The sequence below is a fragment of the Leuresthes tenuis genome, unplaced genomic scaffold, assembly GCF_036924035.1.
Source record: "Leuresthes tenuis unplaced genomic scaffold, fLeuTen1.0.hap1 SCAF_20, whole genome shotgun sequence".
In the NCBI taxonomy this organism is placed as follows: Eukaryota; Metazoa; Chordata; class Actinopteri; order Atheriniformes; family Atherinopsidae; genus Leuresthes; species Leuresthes tenuis.
Genome location: NW_027325374.1, coordinates 23,289,002 through 23,312,036, shown reverse-complemented (window position 1 = coordinate 23,312,036; position 23,035 = coordinate 23,289,002). Strand labels below are relative to the sequence as shown.

The 23,035-nt window shown below is 41.4% G+C and overlaps 2 protein-coding genes across 3 annotated transcripts in view; both read left to right on the top strand.

Annotated features, from left to right (window-relative positions):
• Positions 1-10,286, top strand: part of LOC140278552 (caveolae-associated protein 1-like) — a 39,589-nt gene extending 29,303 nt beyond the window's left edge. The window contains exon 2 of the mRNA XM_072373588.1: positions 8,470-10,286. Coding sequence (XP_072229689.1) covers positions 8,470-9,348 — 879 coding nt within the window. The 3' untranslated portion in view covers positions 9,349-10,286. The remainder of the gene's footprint in view (positions 1-8,469) is intronic.
• Positions 10,287-12,018: 1,732 nt separating this feature from the next.
• Positions 12,019-23,035, top strand: part of LOC140278099 (signal transducer and activator of transcription 5B-like) — a 34,733-nt gene continuing 23,716 nt past the window's right edge. Inside the window, exons 1-6 of one of the 2 annotated variants that reach the window (XM_072373012.1) lie at positions 12,019-12,344; positions 14,588-14,722; positions 15,385-15,541; positions 18,246-18,335; positions 18,513-18,690; positions 20,890-21,020. In XM_072373012.1, coding sequence (XP_072229113.1) covers positions 14,595-14,722; positions 15,385-15,541; positions 18,246-18,335; positions 18,513-18,690; positions 20,890-21,020 — 684 coding nt within the window. In that variant the 5' untranslated portion in view covers positions 12,019-12,344; positions 14,588-14,594. The remainder of the gene's footprint in view (positions 12,345-14,587; positions 14,723-15,384; positions 15,542-18,245; positions 18,336-18,512; positions 18,691-20,889; positions 21,021-23,035) is intronic. The other variant, XM_072373011.1, reaches the window with a different exon arrangement.

The following is a 23,035-nucleotide window of genomic DNA, read 5'->3' as shown; positions in this document are numbered from 1 at the left end:
TATGGATTTCATAAAGATAAATAGGCTCCATTTGAACCTTTACCAGTATTCTCAGTTTAAGCAGCAACTGTATGGCTATTGCAGGAATAATGGACTTGGTAAGGACAAATATTGTATTTCACATTTCATACAAACAAAGTCCTTCATTTCATACAAACAAAATTAAAAGATGTGATTCAAGTAGCAGGATACCCTGTGCCTCTGTAGAGCTGAGCATCTAGCACTACTCCTGGTTTCACGTTGTTGACCAAAATTAAGTCAAGCGGAATTAAGTGCTGATATCTGGCACAGAAAAGACACATGAATGTTTGTTCTGTTGCCATGGAGCTGTAACACACTGATGTGGTTCATTCTTCCGAGATTTAACAACCAACATTTACCCTCCTGCTGTAAGGGAACTACAGCAAAAAAAAAAATCCAAAGGAGACTGAGTAAAAAAAGAAATGGAGTGAAAAAAGGAAAAGAAGGGTCAGCTTCATCTTGAGACTCATCTTTCATTCCCCTCCCTCAGGGACCAGCATGCCATGACTTTATATAGAAACCTCTCTCTCTCATTCTCTCCAGTACCGTGTCTCTGATTAAAGGGAACGAATGGAAACAAGAGGAAAGTAGGGAGTTGTTTCCCCAAAGCCTTTTTCTGTGTACAACCCTTACAGTTTTTCCCATGGCACACACATGAGAATGCACTCACATACACAAACAGTCTTTGACTGATTGGATCACTGCATGCCTACACATTCAACATCCAAAGGAGACAGTGTAACAGGGTGGCCATTTGGGTGAGGCTAATATGTGTAGATCATTGGCTGATAGTGACTTTAGTTGTAAATCAATATCAAGCAGTCAATGTAAATAAACCTTTGTATGACACAAGTTAGGATATCATAAAACTAAGAGACAACCTTAAAAGCAATGGTTTATGAAGTTTGCAAGAAATTTCTGTGTGATGAAAAATAATCTAAATGTGATTGTGAAAAGGCAGTTTAAAGTTTCTATATATCACATTAAGTAAGTTGCATACAGAACTCCTATTGGTGCAGAATGGATGCTTTACTTAAGCGAATGCTTAAGGATGAGTGGATGAGGGAGGGAGAGAAAGAGGATAGATGGATAGAAGAGAGGGAGGACAATGAGACAACAATACGGGTGACGCAGGTATGAGTCTTGCCAGGTGATTAGAGGTGTGATTGAGATCAACAAGTTAACTTCATGAGTTTTCACAGAAAACAAAAATATCTTTATTTCTATTACAAGTGATATGATTAAAGGAGACACATTATGCTCTTTTTAAACAATTTTATACAATTTTATACAGGCTTGGATCAAAATACCTGTTGGTTTAAGCACAATGGCCCTTCTCTGACTCCTATTAAAACAGTTCTGCTACAGCACTGTTTGGAGAAGCAAGTGCTCAAACCCCCTCTTTTAGTGAGATCAATAGGTACTTTAGCAAACTAGCTACACCTTGGCTTGCACTGGAATAAAGTTTCTCTAACAAAACCGTGTATTTCTATAAGTTTGAACCAGAATCAAATGCAAACAAGTAGGTGCTCCCAGAAAAGTTCAACCAACAAGGCTTCAACGGGACGTTGGTGAAGTTTACGTATATTTGTACGTTAATTAAGGACAAACTGTCATGCTGCTGTGGAGAGTTACAGTGTGTTTAACCTGGATATCTGCTGTGTGATTTAATGCCGTAAACATGATGAAACTCTTCGTCCAGTCATACGAAAAACACTCCATCTCTATATATAGATATAGATAGTTACTCTATTGATCCCAGAGGGAAATAGTTCAGCAGTGTAGCTGTAAGTTAGCAGCAGATGCTAGCAAACAATGCTTTCTCATCAACAATAATGGACCAAGCCAGATATGTACACAGCGTAACTCGAGTAATGCATGTGTTCCGTTAATTACTGCATTTCAACATTTTCTATATATTAACCTCGTGTTAACCTTAATGTTAACACACCGAGAGCAGTACCCAGCGTTCAGTGTAGCAGCGAGAGTGAGGAGAGGACCGGTGTTGTGTTGGAAACACACCTTATCCACACAGCTGCAGGTTGTCTGAGTTACAGAACGGAACCGTTCAACTCGAAAGCTTCAGTTAACAAAGTAATGTGGGAACAATAATGTTCATCTTTCAGAAAGTAACAAGACAAACAACCACACACATGCTCACACTGGTGGTGTAAAATCATTAATTATCATCATTATGAAATAAAAAACAGGGACAAATACTTTTTCATGTATTTTAACCAGCTTTTATTACACAAAATGTTGCAATCAACCATCCATCCACTGAGGAAGACAAAAATATCAATATAAGTTAGGATGGATTTTTTTGGTCAGAAGGTTCTACTGACAACTGAATACTGAACTGATATTTATTACACAAAAGGTGGCAATCAAAAAAAAGAGTGACATTCCAGTTATCTCCTCATTCATCCACCTCCACCTCAGGATCCTGGGTAGAATAAGAGCAGAGGAGAACATGAGACAAACATGTCATCACCTGGTAATCTCATGCTAATGTTAACGTCACAGCTTCACTAATGACGGATATGAAAACAGTGTCATAATGTTAACGTTCACTGATTTTTATAACGTTACGCTAGGTCTTCAATTCAGATAAACAATCATCAGAGTACCTGGAGAGAAGCCACACATACACGGGGAGAACATGCAAACTCCACACAGAAAGGCCCCAGCCGGGGGTTGACTTGCAGGTGACTTCAGACTATATGCTCCGGAAGAACAGGAAGAAGGGATTTTTTTCTCTTTTTTCAGTTTAAGAAGCTGTTTCAATCCAAAGTTCTATATGAAAATAATAGGGTCCATATTTCTTTGTCAGTCTGCTCTTGTTTTTACATTTGCACCTGTATAAGGAAGATTCCCCTTTTTCCTGAATTTGCTGGAAAACCTCCCCACTGTGAAGGTGAGTAATGGAATGCGAAGTCAAAGTTCATACAGTTTGCATGTTGCACACACTTACACTCACACACACACACACGCACGCACACAAACACACAGAGTTCCATAACAGGGAGTAAACAGAGAGGGGTGTGTTCCAGCAGGATTCCTCTCTGCTTGTGCATCTGCCTGATGAGAGTGTGAGAGTGGAAAGCTTCCATGGTGTCCCACATGCACACGCACATGCATACGCACACACACCTTCATCATCAGTCATCAGTGAACACACAAATTTACACTTCTACAAAAACACATGTGCAGTTACAAGTCAGAACACATAAACATATCTGTATGCCTAACAGCACCCATCACCAGATTCTGCAGACAAACACGCTTTGACTCAACTGTTCAGTAAAACATTTTTGGTTTTCTCGAAACATTGTTGTTCCAGTCAGGCTAACCATTGTTACCATGGTGACAAACAAAACAGATTATTTGGCTTCTAGACATAGGTAATGAATCTGAAAATGGTCCTTTATAACATGATTTTTATTTGTAGATAGTTCACTGGAAAAATTATGACATGAGAAAGAGAACATGTAAAAGTTTTTCAATGTGGGCAAGAAGTGATGCAATTACAACTGGCTGAGATAACTGCTCTGGCTTTGCTCATGAAGCTTCACTGTGCTGGCTGACAGAGTAGTTTACTATTGGCCACACCCAGAAAGTCCAGCAAGGTCTACATGAAACCTGCCAAAGTGCTTGATAGGTGACTCTCTGGAAAAACAAAGAAAATAACATTTTATTTCAACCAATATTGTCAGCAGCACTGCCAGCACTGCTCTAAGGATGGTTCACAACTTACTGCTGAGCAGGTAATACTGTTAAGATTGTGCTCAGTAGGTATTTGTGTTTGAGTGTTCATGCATTAGTGCATACAGATGGAGTGAGGCGTGGGCTGTCAGAGAGGAAATTCAGAGCGAAAGCACTGTAAACACCTCATGAGTTTTTATGGGTCAACCACTGACAGACAGAGGAAACGAACAAACAAAGATTCTATTTTAACATAGCCTTTTTGTTTAAAGTTTATCTGCCCTGTAATCAGAAACACTGTTATGAATTAGAACAGATAAAACAACATGCAGCAAAGAATCTTCACGAACTGAACACAACACATTCTGTACTAACTATAGGTTATAGTTAGGCAAACCTACAAAACACCTTGGAAAAAGTGAGGGACTGAAGAAGAAAAATTTCATTTCACCACCAAACTCCCTGCAAGCAGTTCTAAAGAAAGACAGATCAAGACATTACGTGTGTGTATCTTTTCCGAAGTGATTCACACGGACACTCACTGATCAGGATTAGACATAATAAGACATAGAGATGAGTTGTGCCCCATCAGCCCCATACAGGGATCAAACAAATCATGACACCGCTGACTCTCTCTTTCCCCTGCCTCTCATGCATGCACACGCACACACACACACACACACACACACACACTCACATAGTAAAAGTGTGGTCTACTGTGTTTTGCAACAAAATTCCTTCCCAGCAGTCATTTTGTAATCTAAGTGCAAACTAGATATGGAAATTATCTCCATGTGCATGTTTTGCAAGAGCTGAGGGTAAACCGTTGTGTCACCGCCTTGCCTCAACAACCACATTCACACAAACTTGAAACCATTACATACCTTGTTCCTCTATTTTCCATGGCTCAGTTTACCTTCCTGTCTTTGGAGCAACAGTCTCATAGAGAACAATGTCCCATTAAATTAGGAGGGTCAGGAAGTCAAATCACCAAGGTGGATGTCTGAACTTCCCATAACTCTTTCCATGTACTTTGAACACATACATACAGAGAATGTGCTCTTGTTCCACTCCTTAATTTGCAAATACAGTCACCAATGACCTATTCTCTGTGCTGTCAGACTGGACTCTAGGCACATCAATGATGAAGAAACAGGTATACCTGCAGTAACTTTAAAGACTAGCAATTTTGAGATGCATTGGCCTTTGGGTAGAAGATTCCCTAAAGCCTAAAACAGCTTCAGCTCATTGATGTTTGCAGCATTGGTTTCTGCACAGCTCTCTTAAGGTCCCACCACAGCATTTCAGTCAGGCTGAGGTCTGGACTCTGACTGGACCATTGCAACACCTTGATTCTTTTCTTTTTCACACATTCTGCTGTAGATCTGCTGCTGTGTTTGGGATCATTGTCCTGTTGATGAGCCAGTTTCAGCCCAGCTTTAGCTGTGGGACAGATGGCCTGAAAAATATTTGTAATATGGAATATTTACACGGAAATGTAAACATTCCACTATTAATTCATACACTCACAATGCAGGCGTAATTCTGACTGCCATCACTACGGGTAGGTAGTTTTTTTTTATGGAGGTGCTGCCATGTGTATTTCTAAGTTTGAAGGTGTTTATTGAAGGTGAATATTTCTGAACTCATTACAGAGTTGTGGTTTATTTAAATGTTCAATTTGCCCTTATGTTAAATGTAAGTGCAGATTGTAAACATACTGAATATTCTTTAAGATACAGCTTCACTCCTCGAATGTATCCACGTAGGAGAAAGGCTGCATGCAATCACACAGCATTAAAATCCATCCATCTTCTATACCAACTTAATCCAATTCAGGGTTGCAGAGGGGGTGGAGCCTATCCCTGCTGACATTGAGCGAGAGGCAGGGTACACCCCGGACAGGTCACCAATCCATCACAGGGCCACACAGAGACCACTCACACTCACTCCTAGGGTCAGTTTAGACTCACAAATTAAAACGGAGTACCTGGAGAGATCCAATACATACACAGGGAGAACATGCAAACTCCACACAGAAAGAACCAGCTGAGATTCCAACCAGGAATCCTCTTGGTATGAGGTGACATGCTAACCACCACACCACAGTTCAGCCTCATTAAAATCCACCTTTCACAAAAGCTCATAGTAAGGCCATATCAGAGACTTGGTGAAACAAACCACAACACTAATCTTGTGTTAGACACATTTGAGTTTGGCAGGTACTTCCCTGAACTCCCTCCTGTCAACACAGCTGTTCAGGAAAGCCAAATCTCCTCCAGCAAGGTCACATTTACCCAGGATATTGCTGTACAATACCTCCATAAAATGACCGTCATCACACTGCAAGTGAACACAATAGATATGCCCCCACCCTTAACATTTATTCGCATACCTTCCAGCTAACACTTTGATGCTATCATCTTCCTGTTGGGCAGATGGTTTTCCAAGAGCCTGAAGAATCCTCCCACTTGTACTGTTATTTGATTCATAAAACAGCAGAAAAACACATCCATTTTCCACACTTAACCCCAGCCCCTACCCCCACCTCAGGACTCCTTTGTTCTGGCTCTGTGGTGTTCCTGTTTTGACCATTAAGGCAGTGCAGAGGGAGAGCAAAAGACAATACGTACAAGTAGTATATGTAGACATTCAGGAACCCAACTGGAACCCCTCCCCTTGTCCCTTCTTCATATCTCTTCATTAACAAGAAGAGCATTGTATTTATGTGGTGAAAAGGGAGAGAAAAGGGTGAGAGAGAAGACCTTACAGAAGTAAGGTCATTTGGCAAGAAAATAGGAAAAGTTAAAAAAAAGTGTGAGTGGGAGGCAGAAGAGTCTTGCCTAAGGGCCCCTACTCCAGAGAGTACCTTTCATGCAGGGGATTTGAACCCAGGTTACCCACATGAAAGATAGCAATCTTCTCACTACACTATCTAGACGATGTCATGTATGTTGTCGTTGTTGTAAGGGAGGAGTAAAACCTGGAGTGTGCAAGATATTTATCCATCAAAATGTCCTAATCTGAAAATACTGGCTCTGCAGGCTGAAAAGCTCCTGACATTAAAATTAAAACTAAGAGGCATGAGCTCACTGCATTAAAAAAGAAGTTTATATTGCATGAAATTCTTATGTGGAAGTTAACCTCTGGTCATGTGGGTTGTGCTAAGGGAACATCTATGATAAAGTGGTTCTGTTCTGTGGGAAGGGGGGAGCATGTTTATTAAACTTCATGTGAGTTTCTTATTTCACTCTGAGTATGAGGCTATGTTTGGTGATGGCTGGGCTCTGATGAATAGGTCGCATATTTCTCTCAACCTACAATTACAGATTTTTTTTTCCCATCAACAAGCACTTGTGTTACTTTTGAGCCCAGGCTCCATAAAGTCTTCATTGTACTATCCTCACTGATACTGTGGAGCCTACACCTCTGTTATTTAGCATGTCAATAACAATCAATCTTGTTCAGGAACTTGGAGCCCAGGAGAAGTTCAAATTGAGAGCTGTGCACTGCAAGGTTTAACCTTGTAAGGTCTAAGTGTCAGCTGTATGGCCTTTGTTCTGCTGCTCATCCATTTAGAGCCATACATGGTTCATTAACGTGGCAAAAGCAGCATTTCTGTGATATAAATGGTGTGATGAATGTATAGACAAATTTACTGTATTTACAAAATGAGTCTGTGGCTCTCATGCACTCTGTTTCACTAAATAAAATAAAGTGGGATAAGTATTAAAGAAAATCATGTTTTTAGTCACATTTTGATAAATGTAGAGAAGTGCATACATTTGCTGGGATGGCCACAGTGCTTATGTTCCAGCACTGGACTTTATAACTATGAGTACTATATGAGGAGATTATTTCGGAGGAACAAGATACTGTTTATTTTGGGACTGTGTACTTTATTCAGATTCTCAATCTTCAGATTGTGTACTGAACCAGTTTAGACTCTTGTTAAGCATGAACACTGTGAATATGTACACCGAAATGATTATTTATTAGAACAGTGGTGTGGTGGTTAGCACTGTCGCCTCACAGTGAGAGGGTTCCAGGTGCAAATGTAAAAACAAGAGCAGACTGACAAAGAAATATGGACCCTTTTATTTTCGTCTAGAACTTTGGAATTGAAACAGCTTCTTAAACTGAAAAAAGAGAAAAAAATCCCTTCTTCCTGTTCCTGGGAGCATATAGTCTGAAGTCACCTGCAAGTCAATTCCTGGCTGGGGCCTTTCTGTGTGGAGTTTGCATGTTCTCCCGTGTATGTGTGGCTTCTCTCCAGGTACTCTGGCTTCCTCCCACTGTCCAAAAACATGCATGTTCATTGGTGACTCTAAATTGTCTTTGGGAGTGAGTGTAAGAGTGTGTGTGGTTGTTTGTCTCATTTGTCTCTGGGTGGCCCTGTGATGGACTGGTGACATGTCCAGGGTGTACCCCACCTCTTGCCTGGTGACTGCTGGGATAGGCTTATTCCTCAAGATGAATGTCTGGATTCATATTAAAATAAGCCCTGTCAATCAACACTTTAAATGTTTGTGTTGCATATCTGCAAATGGATGACATTTTTTTTCTTAATGTGTTGTGATGCTGCATGGTGGTGTGGGGGATAGCTCTGTGTCCCTGCAGGACAAAGGTTCCTGGTTTAAATCTCAGACTAAAGGGCATCAAGGTCTTCTTCATTGGTGTGTAAACTTCTAATACCTTTTTGACAAAACTTCATACACATTCTTTATGTTTCATTCTCCACAGGATGAAGTTAAGGTTCCCTCAAAACTCAGCGTCTCGAAATCCATGAAGCTATCTGAGTCTGTGTCAGGAAGCAGAGGTGGTAGTCTGCTGGAGCTCAAAGAAGCTGTGGAGGAACCTGGAGAGGAAGGAGGAGACAGTGAAAAGTCAGACAAACCCCATGTAGACCTTTCATCAGATGAGGAGGGTGAGGATATTGAGGAGAGCATTGAGGAGTCCCGTGCAGAACGCATCAAGCGCAGTAGTCTCCAACGTGTGCAAAACCTGAAGACCGTTTTCTCAAGGGAGAAGATGGATAGGACCAGAGCAAAGACCAAAGAGAACCTGGAGAAGACCAAACAAAAGACCAAGGAGAACCTGGAGAAGACAAAGCAGAGGACAAAGGAGAACCTGGAGAAAACCAGACAAAAAACCAAGGAGAATTTAGAAAAAACCAAGCAGAAGACAAAAGAGAATCTGGAGAAGACACGTCACAACATTGAGAAAAAGATGGGAAAACTTGGTACACGCATGACTGTAAACCCTGAGCGCAAACAAAAGATGAAGACATCCAGTGACAAGATGAAGAAGGCCTTCACACCAGACCATGTTGTTTACGCCAGATCCAAGACTGCCGTGTACAAGGTGCCCCCCTTCACCTTCCACGTCAAGAAAATCCGTGAGGGTGCTATTGAGGTGGTCCAAGGAACCGAGATGGTGGAGGTCTCAGGAGATGCCGAGCCCTTCGGTGGGGTGGATGGAGACGTAGACAACGTTGAAGTGGAGGTTGAGATGGAAATGATGAATGGAGGTGGAGATGAAGAAGAAGTTGAGGAGGATGAAGAGGAAGACAATCATGATGCCTTGCAAGAGAATGAGGATGGAGACAGAGACAGCGACTAAATGTAGAAGGAGGATATGTCAACACCAAATCCTTTGCTTGTACCCTGAGGTTCTTATTAAAACTAAATAACATTACTCCAAAGTAATTCAGGCTGGTTTTACTTTTCCGTTTGGCCATTAGTCCAACTATTAATAGAAATTCACTGACCAAATTATTTTCTGAAAAACATGGAAATGCTGCAAAAGGTTTGATGGATCCGTCAGATGGTGAGCAACATTGGTTCAGTGGTTAATGTACTGCCATGCTGAGGCCTGGAGTTCGGCATTTTGGCCCCACTAAAAGAAAGAAAGACAGAAAAGACCTAAAGATGATTGTGATGTTTCCCTGTACTGGTTTTAGGGATGCACTGGCACAAATGTCAAAGAAGATCATAATCTGGCTAAAGGTTGCTGACTGTCATTTTCTCTATGATACCATGGAGAAAAATTACATATGAAAAAAATGAAACGGTGAAAATATTCCAGCCCTTCATCACAATGTCTTTGAATGTGCAGTGATTCATTCAAACAAATGTCACATGAACGCTGCTTTTGCTTCAGACTGAAAAATCAACAACTGACGGGCGACAAGTTGTTTTTTGTGTCCGCAGTTCACTCAGTTTTACCATTATAGTTGGAATAATGGCCTAAACAAGACAGATAAAAAACCAAGGTGGGATCATTTTACAAGGAATTTCTAAACTACAGGCTGTGTGCTTAAGAATGAATATTTCAATTAATTTAAGACCGTCTTTTCACAGTTGTAAATGCATAAAGAGTCAGGGCTTGTTAAGTTGTGTACATGATCAAGACTTGAAATCAATCTTATTCCCCAAGAGCCACAGTATAGCCACAAGCCTCAAATATCACATATCCTCCATGGAAATCATTCCCTCCACCTTCTATGCTGTTTAAATAAACTACTTCAGTATTATCTTATGTTTATGTTTATGCATTTAGTAGATGCTTTTATCCAAAGCAACTTACAAATGAATCTTACTTTGCTTAATTCACACTATCTAGAGGCACAGTGACACCAGGTATCATTCCAAGGATTTGATGAGCACATGTATTTGTATATGATTCTGCATGTAATCACACCTTCTGATGTCATATCTTTATGATTGCTGTCAGACTGTAGCTTACACATTGTCTCTTTGGCACACCTTCTTTCTTCTATGACATATTATTGCCATTGCTCTTAAGAAATAATCAGTATCCAGTATAATTAAGGTCTGCAAAACAGCTCATTAACTATGTCACTGTTTTCACTAATGACATTTATTTTTATTTCTTGATATTTTCTTCAATAAAACCTTTGATAGATCCTTTAAATATATCTCATTCAAGTAAGCTGTGATAAGGATGGAATGTCTCAAAAACCTTTGCTGTAGACCAACATCGTGCACACCTGTTGATTCAAAGCTGTGGTCTGACACTGACCCCCAGTGTTCACAGATTTCATTAGAATGTTAACTACTCCAGATTAAAGGTGCCCTTCACCACAACTGCCAACTGTTCTTTTTTCATAGTCCATGTCATTCACATATGTCCACCACTGTCCACACACACATAAGTACAGTACATATATTCGTACTTATGTGTGTTTAACAGGAATTAGAAAAGATTTACAAAACTTAAGGTCACCTTAGGAAATAATACTGATAAAGTAAAGTTTCAAACTATTGCCTAGGGTTGCCATAGTAACTGTAATACCTTTGTTTGTTTCCAGGTCAGACCCTTTCATTTGTCTCATTCTTTTACATAATAAAAATAACAGTCCATTCACTGCCTGCACTTGCTCTGCATTTAGTGTGCAGGCTAACTGCGCACCACACAAAACTACATGTAAGAAACACATTAAATGTTCTGTCCTTTTTTATAGACATAGGTGTGTTTAGGACTAGGAGTGCAGTGTTTTCTGAAGAAGAAATATGTCAAAACTAAACAGAACTGTTCCAGACATCCATTGAGGACTAGAAACAACATGAGCTGTTTGCTCAGAAACTCAAGCAGGCTTTGTTTCAGTCTCTCTGTAGTTCTTCCACACAGCATCTGTTTCTCTCCCCTGGCACCTTGCAGAGGGAGAAAGTACACTGTTGGCGGAGGTGGGGAGAGATGCTTATGCAGCTAGTCTGGTTCAGGGCTTTAGTAACAGGACACTCCTTTGGAGACAGTACACCGATCATCCACAGCATGAAACCCACTGACAGGGAACACCCCCTGTAAGACATAAGTGGTCGTATCGTTATGGCTGATGGGTGCATTGTTGAGCAGCTGTACTGATGCAGCTTTGCATTACTAAATGAACATTAACTGTCTCTGTGCTTCATTTTATCTGTAACTGTTTAACCACTAATGACTTCAATAATAAAACCAGTTTGGTTCACAGTTTCTGTGCTTTATTATTGTCTATCCTCAATAAAAACTATGCCAGAGTTCCACTTGAAAAGGCAGGATCTTTTTATTCATTGTTAGTGTGATTTATATTACAAAACCTACATGTAAGCTATCAAAATCAACCGGTAACATTTTGTGTCCAGTACTAATGTCTTGATGACATTGTCAGGAAACAGTTAGATGATCATCCCTATTCCCTCTGACTGCCTCCGTATCACAGATCAGTTCACTGAATCAGAGCAGAAGCAGTTACAGTCCACAGAGCCCAGCTGTTCACGGGAGGCAGGGCGGGACACTGCAGCCCAAACCCGGCTGCAGCTCCACAGCACACCCGGAAATAGATCTTGTTGCCGCAAAATCCGAACGTCGAAAGAGCTGGACGTCAACTCATTCCCTGTCATAATTATAGTTTTGAAGTCATTTTTAAAAAGACATTTTTATCTGCTGAAACCTGAGGTCGGAGGCTGTCTTTAATTATCACTCCTGCTTCTACAACTGGCCGACACCTGAAAGCAGAGGACGAGGATGGCAGCCGAGCTGAAGAGCATTTAAAAGTTGTGTGTGTTGTTCGCTGTTGCTCCGTGGTGTAGCTGGAAGGTGGAGCAGTGTGTGGAAGGGTGAGTTGAAGATGGAGGAGCAGTTCATCACCTGTGGCGTATGAAAGTGAACTTTTGTTCGAGCTCGGCTCCCCCTCTCTGCTAACAAGTCAGATAGCCTTTCAGGCTAACTTGCTAACGTTACGTTTCCGTACATTAAAAGAATGAGAGGAGTCCTAAATTCATCACTTTCCCATTCAACACGGATTAATCTTCTCAACAGTACTGACACATGGCCATTAGCAGGTCCAGTCAGTATGGTGCCAGGGGTAGCTCCGGGTGTCGCTAAGCTAAACTACACCATCTGAAGTTTGAGGAGACCTGTCTGTCGGAGCCCAGCAAAGCGAACAAATATGGCACAAAGCGAACAAATATGGCACAAAGCGATCAAATATGGCACAAAGCGATCAGATATGGCACAAAGCGAACAAATATGGTACAAAGCGAACAAATATGGCACAAAACGATCAAATATGGCACAAAGCGAACAGATATGGCACAAAGCGATCAGATATGGCACAAAGCGAAAAAATATGGCACAAAGCGATCAGATATGGCACAAAGCGAACAAATATGTCACAAAGCGATCAAATATGTCACAAAGCGAACAAATATGGCACAAAGCGAACAAATATGGCACAAAGCGATCAGATATGGCACAAAGCGAACAAATATGGCACAAAGCGAACAATTATGGCACAAAGCGAACAGATATGGCACAAAGCGATCAGATATGGCACAAAGCGAACAAATATGGCACAAAGCGATCAGATATGGCACAAAGCGAACAAATATGGCACAAAGCGAACAAATATGGCACAAAGCGATCAAATATGGCACAAAGCGAACAAATATGGCACAAAGCGATCAAATATGGCACAAAGCGATCAAATATGGCACAAAGCGAACAGATATGGCACAAAGCGAACAAATATGGCACGAAGCGATCAGATATGGCACAATGCGATCAAATATGGCACGAAGCGATCAGATATGGCACGAAGCGAACAGATATGGCACGAAGCGAACAAATATGGCACAAAGCGATCAAATATGGCACAAAGCGAACAAATATGGCACAAAGCGATCAAATATGGCACAAAGCGAACAAATATGGCACAAAGCGATCAAATATGGCACAAAGCGAACGGATATGGCACAAAGCGATCAGATATGGCACAAAGCGATCAAATATGGCACAAAGCGATCAGATATGGCACAAAGCGAACAAATATGGCACAAAGCGATCAAATATGGCACAAAGCGAACAAATATGGCACAAAGCGATCAAATATGGCACAAAGCGAACGGATATGGCACAAAGCGATCAGATATGGCACAAAGCGAACAAATATGGCACAAAGCGAACAAATATGGCACAAAGCGATCAAATATGGCACAAAGCGAACGGATATGGCACAAAGCGATCAGATATGGCACAAAGCGATCAAATATGGCACAAAGCGATCAGATATGGCACAAAGCGAACAGATATGGCACAAAGCGATCAAATATGGCACAAAGCGAACAAATATGGCACAAAGCGATCACACCTCCACTGTTTATCTCTAAAAAGATTTCTGACAAGACAAAAATCCCCAAACTGCATGAGGCTGAAGTTAAAGGGATGGCCATATAGAGCTGAAACACTTTGTCCGACCGACAGTCCCGCTCCATACACGCAGCATGGTTTGTACTGAACATCCTGCTTGTCATTTCAGCTTCCTTGTTAACGGATTTGAGCATCCTCACTGGCTACGTGACATTGAACTTAATTATTGTTTTTCTTGTGTGATGTCATTGTGATGACTGCAGTTTCAGTGTGCAGGCAACGTGTCACCAGCTCTACAAATACAGCCTACCTGTTCTGATGATCATTGATGATATCTTCTGATATCACACCGGGTGCTCATGATCTCTGCCTTCACCAGATTGCAGAACCTTTTACAGGAACATTATCGTTCTAGGTTATGAGAGTTCTTTGGAGTTTAATGGTAGTCGAATGAGACATAATGACAATACTTGGGAACATATTGTTGCCACAAGGCTGGATATTCAGTGATGATTTTTTGCAGCCAAGTTGAATGCTTTCTGTGTGTTCTGCAATGCCTCTTAGAAATGTGAGATTTATTGGATTGTGAATATGTACTATCTCTATCTTAAATACATCATAATATTAGTCTTTTCACTAAAACAGCTAAGTGTTCTTTATCATGGGTGTTGCTAACTGTTGATGAACTCCCCCTATCTCTCCTGTTGCAGAGCAGTACCATGGCGATGTGGATTCAGGCCCAGCAGCTTCAGGGGGAAGCGTTGCATCAGATGCAGGCGCTGTATGGCCAGCACTTCCCCATTGAGGTGCGACACTACTTGGCTCAATGGATTGAAAGCCAACTCTGGTATGCAGTGAACTTCTTTCTGATTTATCAATGGCAGCATATGTGTCTTTAGAGCTTGGATTAAGGTGCGTACTGTCTGATTGGATCACCAGTGCACTGCTCCAAGCACAGGTGTGAATGAACTCCAGAAGCTTTGAGGATGCATTGAAATTCAGTAGCTCAGAACACATTTGGTTGGGGTCTGAGAGGCATGTGGCCACATTCGTATAACAGTGCAAGCGTGTCCATGTCCACATTGAAGGCCCACCTGCTCATCTGATGTGACTGTCCATAAGTGAGACTGGATAATTGCATGTAATCTGTTTTTTTTCCTCTCTTCCAGTTTAGGAGGAAAAAGATTTAGCCGAGAAGCATGCAAAGACATTAGAAGTATCACAGCTAACTGATACTTTTCATTTCTGCGGCAACAGTAAACAAAACAACTATGTCTATGTTTCATCTATGTCTCAACTCCACCACCACTGTTTAGACTGTGGAGGATCCTATTCCTACATCCTCCCTTCATTCGGGATTCCTTTGCTTAAATGTTGCTGCTCATTGGAGTCAAATGTTGTCATTATATATGCCTGCGTTTTGTAAAGCACATAGTCTCTGCAAATGATCTCCTCTTTATTTGAATATGCTTAAATTATGTTGTTCTTTAATTTTTTTCTTCTTCTCAGGGATTCAGTGGAATTGGAAAACCCAGTGGAGGAGACCAAAGCCAAGCGTCTGCTGGACAACCTGGTGGCTGAGCTACAGAGGAAAGCTCTGCTTCAGGGAGGGGAGGACGGTTTTCTGCTCAAGATTAAGCTAGGCCACTATGCCAGCCAGTTTAAGGTATCAGTTACCTACTGCAAGACCAGAAAAAAACTTGTGGTTCAGAAATCGTATCAGTCACTGGGGCATTAGCCAAAGGTTTCCTGTGATAACATTTCTGCTACATTCACAAGGCTGTTTAGCCACTTGTAAAGAGAGCGGGAGGAGTATCAGTACAGAGAGACACTGACAGTGTTCATTTAAACTGCATCTTAGGGCACTTTCATTCTAGGATAGGGCAGGGAATTTCATCTTAATTTAATTCAGTTCACTTTCACACTGCCCTTTTGAAACCCTTTGGATAACATCACGCAGTTACAACAGCTGCTTGTCTGAGGCATTTCTGCTCGAAGTAAGGAAAAAAGCATGAGGAAGAAGAAAACGCTGCTCATTGATTGGCTAGGACCAAAAACAGAAATCCATCCCCTTCAGCCGGTTTTTCACAACAAGCAATAGCTCTAGCCACAACCAACCACGATATATAGTACTCTGACCATATACACACGTGAACAAAATTGTTGGTACCCCTCAGTTAAAGAAGGAAAAATCCACAATTCTCACTGAAATCACTTGAAACCTACAAAAGTAACAAATAAAAATTCATTGAAAATTAAATAATCAAAATCAGCCATTACTTTTGAAATGTTGATTAACATAATTATTAAAAATAACAAAACTAATGAAATAGGGCTGGACAAAAATGATGGTACCTCTATAAAAGATTGAAAACTATTTGACCAGAGTGACATGATTAACTCAGGTGTGTCCTTTAATTGACATCACAGGTGTTTCCAAACTCATAATCAGTCAGTCTGGAGGGAGACAAGTAGTCACTCTGCTGTTTGGTGAAAAGGTGTGTACCACACTGAACATAGACAACAGAATTGTCCCAGGACATCCGAAAAAAAATTATAGACAAACATCTTAAAGGTGAAGGCTATAAGACCATCTCTAAACAGCTTGAAGTTCCTGTGACAACAGTGGCTCATATTATTCAGAAGTTCAAGACCCACGGGACAGTAGTCAACCTCCCTGGACGTGGCCGCAAGAGGAAAATTGATGACAGATTGAAGAGACAGATCGTTCGAATTGTATCCAAAGAGCCCAGGACAACCTCCAAAGAAATTAAAGGTGAACTCCAAGGCCAAGGTACATCAGTGTCAGATCGCACCATTCGTCGTTGTTTGAGCCAACGTGGACTTCATGGGAGATGACCAAGGAGGACACCACTGCTGAAAAGAAATCATAAAAAAGCGAGACTGGAATTTGCAAAAATGCATGTTGACAAGCCACAAAGCTTCTGGGAGAATGTCCTTTGGACAGATGAGACCAAACTGGAGCTTTTTGGTAAGGCACGTCAAATCTCTGTTCATAGACTCAAAAACCAAGCATACGGAGAAAAGAACACTGTCCCTACGGTGAAACATGGAGGAGGCTCAGCAATGTTTTGGGGCTGCTTTGCTGCATCTGGCACAGGGTGTCTTGAATGTGTGAAAGGTAAAATGAAATCTGATGACTATCAAGGCATTCTGGAGAGAAATGTGCTGCCTAGTATCAGAAAGCTTGGTCTCAGTCGCAGGTCATGGGTCTTCCAACAGGACAACGATCCAAAACACACAGCCAAAAACACCCAAGAATGGCTGAGAGAAAAGCGTTGGACTATTCTAAAGTGGCCTTCCATGAGCCCAGATCTGAATCCCATTGAACATCTGTGGAAGGAGCTGAAACATGGCATTTGGAGAAGACACCCATCAAACCTGAGACAACTGGAGCAGTTTGCTCATGAGGAGTGGGCCAAAATACCTGTTGACAGCTGCAGAACGCTCATTGACAAATACAGAAATCGTTACAGAATTGCAGTGATTGCCTCAAAAGGTTGTGCAACAAAATATTAAGTTATAGGTACCATAATTTTTGTCCAGCCCTATTTCATTAGTTTGTTTTTTTTTAAATAATTATGTTAATCAACATTTCAAAAGTAATGGCTGATTTTGATTATTTATTTTTCAATAAATTTTCATTTGTTACTTTTGTAGGTTTCAAGTGATTTCAGTGAGACTTGTGGGTTTTTCCTTCTTTAACTGAGGGGTACCAACAATTTTGTCCATGTGTGTATCAATAAGCGCCTGCACCTCCTTACTACTCCACATTTTCTTTGTCTACCTCTGTTTCTTTGGTTTGTTTTTTTTTTTCTATCCAAAGTGCACTGCACTCTACGTTACTTCCTCTTTTATGTTTGCTGCATAGTCGGTGGGGTTAATTTTCCAGTCTAGCATGAAATTATGAATTCATACAGCGTGAAAAATGATGTTGTATATGAAGATGTATCACTCTGCACGGTTACATGTAATCACATGTAAAAGTGGAGTGGAGGAAAGGTTAGAGCTCAAATGAGCCGTTTAAGTGGGCCACCATCCTTGGTTTAGTATCAATGTACGTGAGGATCCCAATCCTAATCAGCTGCTTTAATGTGCAAACAAATTTGCTATTGCCGTTGTTACGCATAATAACAGATGTAAGGGCCTGAAATAGCAGCAGACATCCTTCCAGCAGCCCAGCATCAAAAACAGTGTAGAAAAAGGGTTTAAGAAACAAGTGTTTTCACTGAAAGCTGCAGCGGGCTGCAGTGGCACCATTCTAAATCTGAATAGAATGACAGTAAACGGTAAGAAACTAAACCTAACTGGACTGATGAATGTATTGTTTGTATCTGTCTCCTCTGTAGAGCACTTACGACCGCTGTCCTCTTGAGCTGGTGCGCTGCATTAAACACATCTTGCACTCAGAGCAGAGGCTGGTTCAAGAAGCAACAAATGTAAGTTTTGAAGGCTTTGATCATTGTACCGGCATTGAAATCGTTGAAAAAGGAATAATGACATTAAACAAGAATAGTATAATTTGATTTAGTTTGAGTTGATTTAGTTTTTGTCTTTATGTTTTAATTGAAGAGGATAAACTAAAGCTTTGATCCCTTTCTATGGTTTATGTGTAGACAAGCTGCAGTAGTGGAGGGCAGGCCATGGACACCCTATCCCAGCGGCATCAGCAGATCAACCAAGCCTTTGAGGAGCTCCGCCTGGCCACACAGGAAACTGAGAATGAACTGAGAAAGCTGCAGCACAACCAGGAATACTTCATCATCCAGTACCAGGAAACTCTGCGCATCCAGGGTGAAAATAAGAGACAGATGCACACAGACGCATCTCAATAATTTAGACAAATACAATCAACATTATAGAAGCTGTGTTAAATTTTTCTAAATGGTTGTTTAAATGTTTCCAGCTAAAAATTATGCGAACTAAAGATGCATGTGTAAAGGCAAACGGCATAGAACTTTGATCACTTATTCAGTGGGGTTACATGGCACTGTAAAGAAACGGATTATTGGCTAAATTACAGTAAAACTGAGTTATTAAGTTCATGTAGACACCTTAGTCTGACTAAAAATTGGACCAGATTGGGTTACTCGTGATCAGATTAAGACCCTGAGATAACTCGATCCAAATGTACACTGAAAGTGCATGTAGACGGCAGAAGCACTTTGTGGATCGGATCGAGCGTTCTGCGCATGCTCCAGATTTTTTCCTGCGATCGTCATCAAAGGAGACGATATTACTGTTGTTGTCACCGCTGTCAGAAACAAACAAACAACACGATTGAGAATGCGCCGTTGTGCATCGTTTGTGCCATAACCAGCTCATCACAGATGTAGAGGGACGCAGCTTCATCTCGCTCTGCGTTCGCCATCTTTCTGAATGCTTGAGTTTGTTGTCGTTGGTGGTGAAGACGTCAACAGGAAGTTGCTCTATTAGGATAGTTGAAATGGGTACAGCGCCACCTATCGTACCGGGGTATGACATGTTTTGTGCCAGTGATTCCATTCATTCACTGCCATATATCCAAGGATAATTACCCTCAGATAAGGAGCAGAACCCAACTGTAGCTGTAATCCAGTTAATCTCATCATGTAGACCCACTGAGTCAGTGCAAGGGTAATTATCCTTTGTTACAGCAGCTACATAGATGCCCGTCTCTAGACAGGTTAGTATCAACAGCAAACAAAGACTCAGTTAGTAACAACATACAGTAGGATGTAAGTGTATTAAAGAAATAAATATGAAAATGTGCTCATGTGCAAACAGTTCTGATATGCTGACATGAGTATGGGTTTAAGCATGATCCTCCCTGGCCACCCAGTGAAGCGTTCTACAGTCTTATGGCCAGGGGGTCTGTTTGTGGAGCAGCTCAGGGACAGCAGCCTGCTGCTGAACCTGCTCTGTCTCATCAGAGTTTGCTGGAGTGGGTGTTGTGTGTTGTCCAGGATGGACAGTCTTCTGCAGAGAGTCCAGCTCTGTGCCCACCCCAGATCCCCAGTCTGTCCAAACGTCCAGCATCCCTCCTTCTAATACTGCCCCCCCAACAAACCACAGCATAAAAGAGAACACTCGACACAACAGACTGATCAAATATGAGCAGCAGGTTTTTTTTACTTATGTTAAAGGACCCCAGTCTTCTCAGGAAGACTCTGTCCTTTACGGTCGATGCTGTCTGTGTTAACAGTCCAGTCCAATTTGTCATCCAGCTGCAGTCCCAGCTGGTACTTATAGGTCCTGACCACCTCTACGTCAGAGCCCTCGATGGAAATGGGCTGGAGATGGAGTCTCTTCCTCCTGAAGTCCACCACCATCTCCCTGGTCTTGGAGGTGTTAAGCTACAGGTGGTTAGACCTGCACCATCCCACAAAGTCCCACCAGTCCCTGTACTCCTTCTCTTGTCCATCTGTAGTACGTCCAACAATCGCATTGTATTTCTGCATGTGGCAGAGCTCTGACTCGTGCTGGAAGTCGGGTGTATGTTAAAAGTTAAAGTTTTAAAGGTAAACTTTTGGACAGAATCAGTAGCAAACGGCAGTCCTTCAAGAAGACTTGAAACGGTCACATTATAAAAGTTGCTTTAAGCTGTTAGCAACGGTCCAAATTTTTAGATTTATATACCAGTTTTTTTATTTTTAATCTATCAATAAAACACTGTTTCTGTTTGTTTTGTCATTGTAGAGTGTGCTGTAGAGCTGGATTAGAGGATAAATGAATCATTTTTAGATGTAACTAACTGTGGAACTTTAAAGGCTTCACCAAATACAGAATATGAAAAAGAAAAAAAATCCCTCCAGTTATGACCAAGGAAAGCTAAATTAATTGCATTTCAAATTTGGAAGAGGACACTCCTCCCTCTGTTATCCACAGAAAGGTCTCTGATGATCTCATCTGTAACCAGTAGCTGGTTGAGAGTTACCACAGCTGCGCTCTTCACATAGAGTGGAAGACGTTTGTGACGGCCGGTGTTTGTAACATCCCACCTGTTTTTCTTAGCCCAGCTGAGCAGCTTGTCCTCACTGCCTGCAGCTGAGCGCACCCAGCGAGAGACCGCCCTCCAGAGCAAGAGAGCCACTGTGGAGGCCTGGCTCACCAGAGAGGCCAGCACACTTCAGAAATACAGGCTTGTATGAAGCCGCAGCACACATGCATCATACAAGGACACCCAACATATGCACAAATATTTGAAACCTCAACTCAATTTCTTGGTTCAGATGAATGTTTAAAGTGGACAAAGCACAATCATTTCCAGTCATTCAATTCTTAATTTTGGGCACACTTCATAACTCCAAACAGTTTGTGATTAGTTTAGAGTAGTGTTGTCATGACACCCACATTTTGGTATCGATACAAACATGATACTTTTCCAAATAAAGAGATAACACAAAAAATATCATTAATGACTTTATTTTAATAGAAAATCTTAGAACTAGAACTATGAATCAGTAAATACGGTGGAAGTTTCCACCCTTGGCCAGACATGTTTTCTAACACCATGGCGCTTCGGTGTTAATGGCTTCACTGTGCTCATTTGTTTTAAAGCCAAAGTAATTCCATATAGCACTTTCGTGCACCTGAATCTGGTCAATGTAGAAAGACTTTTTGCATCAGTGACACTGGCTGAGAATGATGACAGTAGTGCCTGGAGTTTAGTTAGATCTGCAGGATCATTTCCTTTGGGCAGCTCTGAAGCTGGTGCACAGCGATCAGAGAGTATCATTGAGCCAAGGGTGGGACTGGGAGGATGGAAGCCAGTTTAGTGGATAGAGGACACAGACTGTCAGTGTAGAGCAGAGGGACTCTGCTGCCTCCTCAGGGGAGGAGAACCTGTTGGAGGTCGGAAGAGCGGGGGCAGCGAGGGAGGAGAAGTGGGTGGGATGTTCCTAGACTGGAGACACATTCATTTTTAAACCTTTTTGATGGAAGGATGCAATGCTGGAGGCTTTCTCTGAAAAGTATGTAGTGCTGAAAGACAAACTTGACACTTTCTATGCATTCCTTGTGAGATATGTGAATTTGACAGTGAATCACCTTAAAGGTGAGCAAGTTCGCTCTCACAGTCAGTTTTCATGCTGGAATGTTCAGAATTCATTGATAAGCTTCTGTCAGTGTTGTTGAGACTTCCTTTCCTTCCACTGCATGTTCTTATGCTAATTGTTTAGATTGCAGAGAACTTTTTGTAGCTGCTTTTTTTTGCCATTTTCCCACTTTAGTCCTTGGACAGTGTGATTCAGGACCCTGCAGCCACTGTCCACACAGTTGTAGGTTGTGTTCTTTCAAGAATTCTTTTTTTTCCTCCAATGACTCTGAACTGCTGATGCTGTGTTTTTGGACGTCATACTATGAGGGGTGGGTTTGGTTGTGATTGGCTGAAAATGCTGTAAAAGTTGGTCATTTGTGACCTAAAGGGAAATGAAAGTTGAGGAAAGACCAGGTGTATGATTGAATTGCTCCCTTTCATAGCTCCTTTGAGGATTTTTGTTCCATGATTAGTCATTGTCTAGCAGTGAACTGAAAATGGTGGTGAGTCACGAAAGACGCTGCGAGGGCTGGCCAAGCAGCCATTGACAGAAGCAGGGGGCTCGGGCTGGAGGGTGGAGATGACTCTATCATTGCACCTGACAGCCTTGCTCCTCTTATTATATGCATGGTTCTGGATGTTCCTACACCGGCGAAACATTTATTTTTAAACCTATTTGCAGAGCAGGTCAGTGTCCATGACACCTGCAGTTCCATAAAACACAAGGACTTTTCCATGTGACAACCAGCGTATCTGTGTGAGTAGCAGCAGACTTTTGATGATGCAGTTCATTTGCTATCATCATTTAATCCCATGTGAGTCAGCCCCTGGAAACAGTGGTTTTTAAAGTACTTTGATTGGCCAAAGATTTATGTAGAAATGCAGTCCATTCAGTTCATTGCACAAAATAAATTAAAAAAAAAGCCTGATGCAAATATTTGTACTCTAATGGTAAATCAAAGCAGATGTGGTCCATATCCCAGTTTAAATCTACGTGGAGGTTTCCACAGCTGAATAACACAGATGTCACACAAATGATAATTCAACAGATTTAATTTCACTCTGGAAGTGTAATTTGTTAGTATATATTGGCAACACAAATGTTTGTGTGCATGTGACGGC